The sequence below is a fragment of the Daphnia magna genome, linkage group LG8, assembly GCF_020631705.1.
Source record: "Daphnia magna isolate NIES linkage group LG8, ASM2063170v1.1, whole genome shotgun sequence".
In the NCBI taxonomy this organism is placed as follows: domain Eukaryota; kingdom Metazoa; phylum Arthropoda; class Branchiopoda; order Diplostraca; family Daphniidae; genus Daphnia; species Daphnia magna.
Window position 1 is genome coordinate 8,477,322 of NC_059189.1, and position 4,321 is coordinate 8,481,642.

The window sequence follows — 4,321 nt, forward strand, 5'->3', positions numbered from 1 at the left end:
CGGAGGTAAATGAGAAAGTCATCGAATCGACGTTGGCCTAGTTGTCCAAGGGATCCGAGCAGACGTTTACACCCTTTGCCTCCATCTACGCGCCCGGTACCGGAACAGCATCTGGAAGGAAAAACTGTTGAGCCGGACAGCACAGAGGACGTAGTGGGAAGTGGGCAGCGGATAATCCAGGCTGAAAAAAGGTTGGAGAGTACTGCGAAAGATCTTGAAGAATCTTACGTAGACAAGAGTATTGAGGCAGTTAAAGAAGGTAGCGAAAAAAGTGAAGACGACGAGTTGGAGAGTACTGCGAAAGATCTTGAAGAATCTAACGTAGACAAGAGTATTGACGACGCACACGAAAGTAGCGAAGAAAGCGAAGAAGAGGAAAACGGGGATAGCACTGACGAGGAGCAGTTATTTGCAGATACCGATAGTGATTCAGGTACTGGCATTATGCCTCCTCAGATAAAGTTTTTGAGTCCCAAGGTCTTTAAGGCAACGCCGGAAGATGACGCCTTCGACTGGCTTGAGCGTTACGAATCAACGGGAGCGTACAATCAATGGGGCGATACGGAGCTAAGGGCGAATTTCAGCATGTATCTGGATGGAGCGGCAAGAAAATGGTACCTGTGCTCCACACTTCCGACGGAGTGGCGTGATTTACCCATACGACCGGGGGTTGGCCTCAACGCAGCTGATCTTCCGGCAGTAACTGGAGTCAGAACACTGTCTTTGAAAGAGTTTCAGCAACAAAACTACAAGCTGTTCCAGGAAACACGCTTGCGGAACCGGGTTCAAGGTATCGAAGAAGCGACAACTAACTACTATTACGATGTTATTGATCTTTGTAGGGTGGTGGATCCAACAATGGCGGAAGCCACCAAAGTCGACTATCTTTTTTGGGGATTACGGCCCTCGTTGGTCGAAAAATTGTACCCGTTACAACCCAAAACAGGCGAAGAATTTTTAGAGGCGGCGAAACGGTTTACTGATGCCAAGCTCTTGGCCAATAGACGAAACTGGCCGGACGCGGTGCTCGGGGTGGCAGCAACCAGAGTGGCGGATGTTCCAATTGATTTCATTCGGACCCTTCCAAAACCAGCTCCAACTGTGGCTGATACGGAATTATGGAAAGTAATTAAAGAACTGCAAGGTGCGGTAGAAAGTTTGAAGATTCAAGCAACTCCACCTCCGCAGAGACCAGGAAACGAGAAGACAGTTACGTGGGGAGAGTCGGAGAGAATCTACAGAAACAATAACGGAGTACTCAAATGTTACTGTTGTAACGGAACGGGGCACATGGCCCGGAATTGTTGGGAAAATCCGCAATCTGCTCGTTTCCGACAACGATCCTACTCAGGTCCTCCTGGCCCACAGAGAGGGCCGTTGGGTCCTCCCGCGCCAATCAACATCGTGTCCCAGCTAGCCGAGACGACTGCAGATTCATCATCACAGGAGGAGATAAAGGAGCAACCTATCCTTAGACTAGATTTCAGCAAGCTGATCAGAGAAGAAGTCACTTGTGGAACACGGCAAGTAATGGCAGTCGTCGACACAGGGGCAGCACTGACAGTTATATCACCGGAGCTGCTACGTGCATCCCAGTTCGTGCTGCGTCCATGGGACGGACCGCGGGTGGTGATGGCTAATGGAGAACAAGCAACGTTGATGGGAGCAGCCACCATTTCGGTCAACCACAAAATGGGAACAGCAACTGGCGAAGCGGTGGTATTTGGGATGGACGGAATTGATTTGATTTTGGGCAATGATTTCCTGAAACAGTATGGCAAAGTACAAATCGATTATCGAGAGCCGAAGGCCTCAATTACTTTTGGAGATCAGCCTCTTGCAGCCATTACATCGCAGCGGACAGATCACCAAACACGGTCGGTTAAATTGATTACCAACGCTGATGTAACAATCCCTTCTTTCTCAGTGGCCAATGTGATGACAGTAGCGCCAGCTTTAGAGGCGGAGAACTTTTGTTTCGAACCATCAGGAAAACTTCTACAAACCAAGGGAGTGTCGGTGGGACACGCGTTACTGGCAGCCAAAGTGGATTTCACCCCGTTGGCCAATTTAACGTCGACTAGCGTGTGGATTCCAAAGGGGACGACATTGGGAGTCATCAGTGGCTACGACGGAGAAGTGCTGAGCTGTGGCCTAACGACAAAAGAAGAGAACTCCCCAATGACCAGACCACCAACAAAGGAAGAAGTGAATCAGCGGAGGAGACTCATAGACGACCTCAAAAAACAAGTAAATCATGGCATTCCGAAAGACAAACGTGAAAAAATGTTCCAATTGCTAGAAGAAAATTTGGAATGTTTTGCGGCAAACGCTTCGGAAGTAGGCCGCTGCAACATATCCGAACATAACATTGAAACGGGAGATTCCCCGCCAATCCATCAGGCCCCGTATGCCAGCGCGTGGAAGGCTAGAACCATCGTGAACGAACAAGTAAAAAGTTTGGAAGAGGCGGGAATTATCGAAATTTCGGACAGCTCGTGGTCCGCACCGGTGGTACTAATCAGAAAGAAGGATGGAACATGGAGATTCTGTGTCGATTACAGAAAGCTGAATTCAGTCACGGTACGGGATGTTTATCCTCTACCAAGAATTGCGGATGTGCTGAGTCGATTGGAAGGAGCAGAATTTTTTTCCATCCTCGACTTACAAGCCGGATATCATCAGATTCCGGTGAGAGACGAGGACCGTCACAAGACTGCCTTCATTACGGCTGATGGGTTGTACCAGTTCAAGGTACTCCCATTTGGCCTATCGAACGGTCCCAGTTCATTCCAGCGGTCCATGGATATTATACTGGCCGGACTTCGATGGACAGCGTGCCTCGTCTACTTGGATGATGTTATAGTGTACTCGTCAACAATCGACCTCCATGTCGAACGACTAAGGTTGGTATTGGAGAGTTTAAAGAAAGCGGGCCTTAAGTTGAAGGTGTCCAAATGTCATTTTGCGGAAACCAGTTTGAAAGTATTAGGTCATGTAGTGGATGCGGATGGTATTCGTCCAGACCCGGACAAATTAGCAGCGGTAAAGGAGTTCCCACCGTGCAACGAAGGAAAGACGGTGGCTCTTAAAGTGAAGAAAGTACAGAGCTATCTTGGCCTGTGCTCTTATTATCGTCCACACATCAAAGATTTTTCTATAATTGCACGCCCGTTAATTTTGTTAACCAAAAAGGATGCAGTGTTTGATTGGGGTCCTGACCAGGAGTCCAGCTTCAACACACTGAAGCAAGCGCTGCTTGCAGCCCCAGTCCTGGCTCATCCGAATTATGACCTACCAATGGAAATCATTCCCGATGCCTGTGGCTATGGCATTGGTGCGGTATTGGCACAACGAGTGGAAGGGCAAGAACATCCGTTGGCCTATGCCAGCCGCCTGTTAAGCAGCTCCGAAATAAACTACAGCATCACCGAGAAAGAATGCCTGGCCTTGGTTTGGGCCTTAAAAAAATTTAAAGGTTATGTATGGGGATGCAAGATCGTGGTAGTTACAGACCACCAGGCGCTGTGTTGGTTGTTAACCAAACGAGATCTCGCTGGACGGCTACTCGTTGGAGCTTGTCGATACAGGAGTATGACATCGAAATCCGGTATAGAAGCGGAAAACTCCATGACAACGCAGATTGCCTCTCGCGATGCCCTTTACCCGTGACCGAAGACCAAGAAGAAGATCGCTGTGTGGCCATTGGACTTGTGGGGAGTGGCAGATCGGTGGATTTTGGACCGGAGGAAGAATTCGTTGCGGAGCAGCGTCGGGTCCCGCGGTGGCGTCGTCTGATGGACCAGTTGGAAGCAGGTCGTGCAACGTTAAAAAACTTCTGTCTATTCAATGGGCGACTATGCTTACAGACCATTAAAAACGGTAAACAGTATCGTCGCCTGTGCGTCCCACGTTCCTTTCGGGAACGCGTCGTAAAGGCATACCATGACGACTTGATATCAGGGCATATGGGAGTTCGACGCACCCTAACGAAAATTGCTAATCGATTCTTTTGGGAGCGTTTGGCGATTGATGTTACGAATTATGTGCAATCATGTCCTAATTGCCAGGGTCGAAAAGGAGTGAACAAACGGCCAGCCGGTTTCCTGCAGTGTATTCAGGTGGCACGTCCATTTCAAAAGGTGGGAATCGACCTCTTAGGTCCGTTTCCTATGTCCAACGCCGGAAATAAGATGATCATCGTTGCTGTTGACTACTTAACGAAGTGGGTGGAACTACGGGCCATGCCCAACGGAAAGGCGGATATGGTGGCAACATTTTTCGTTGAACAAATTGTGCTGCGTCATGGAGCACCGGAATC

The 4,321-nt window shown here is 49.0% G+C and overlaps 1 protein-coding gene across 1 annotated transcript; it reads left to right on the forward strand.

The window, feature by feature from the left end:
* On the forward strand, nucleotides 1-3,672 carry LOC123475563. Its single transcript, XM_045178429.1, has 2 exons — nucleotides 1-2,278; nucleotides 2,345-3,672. The coding sequence occupies exons 1-2, from the start codon at nucleotides 10-12 to the stop codon at nucleotides 3,670-3,672; spliced, it is 3,597 nt and encodes a 1,198-aa protein (XP_045034364.1). The 5' UTR covers nucleotides 1-9.
* The last annotated feature ends 649 nt before the right edge of the window (nucleotides 3,673-4,321 follow it).

Bases quoted from the DNA above. Each gene is read 5' to 3' on its own strand.
- LOC123475563 (XM_045178429.1), top strand. From the start codon at position 10: ATGAGAAAGTCATCGAATCGACGTTGGCCTAGTTGTCCAAGGGATCCG. The intron at 2,279-2,344 runs GTGAAAAAATGT...CTTCGGAAGTAG, and splicing joins TGGCATTCCGAAAGACAAAC to GCCGCTGCAACATATCCGAA.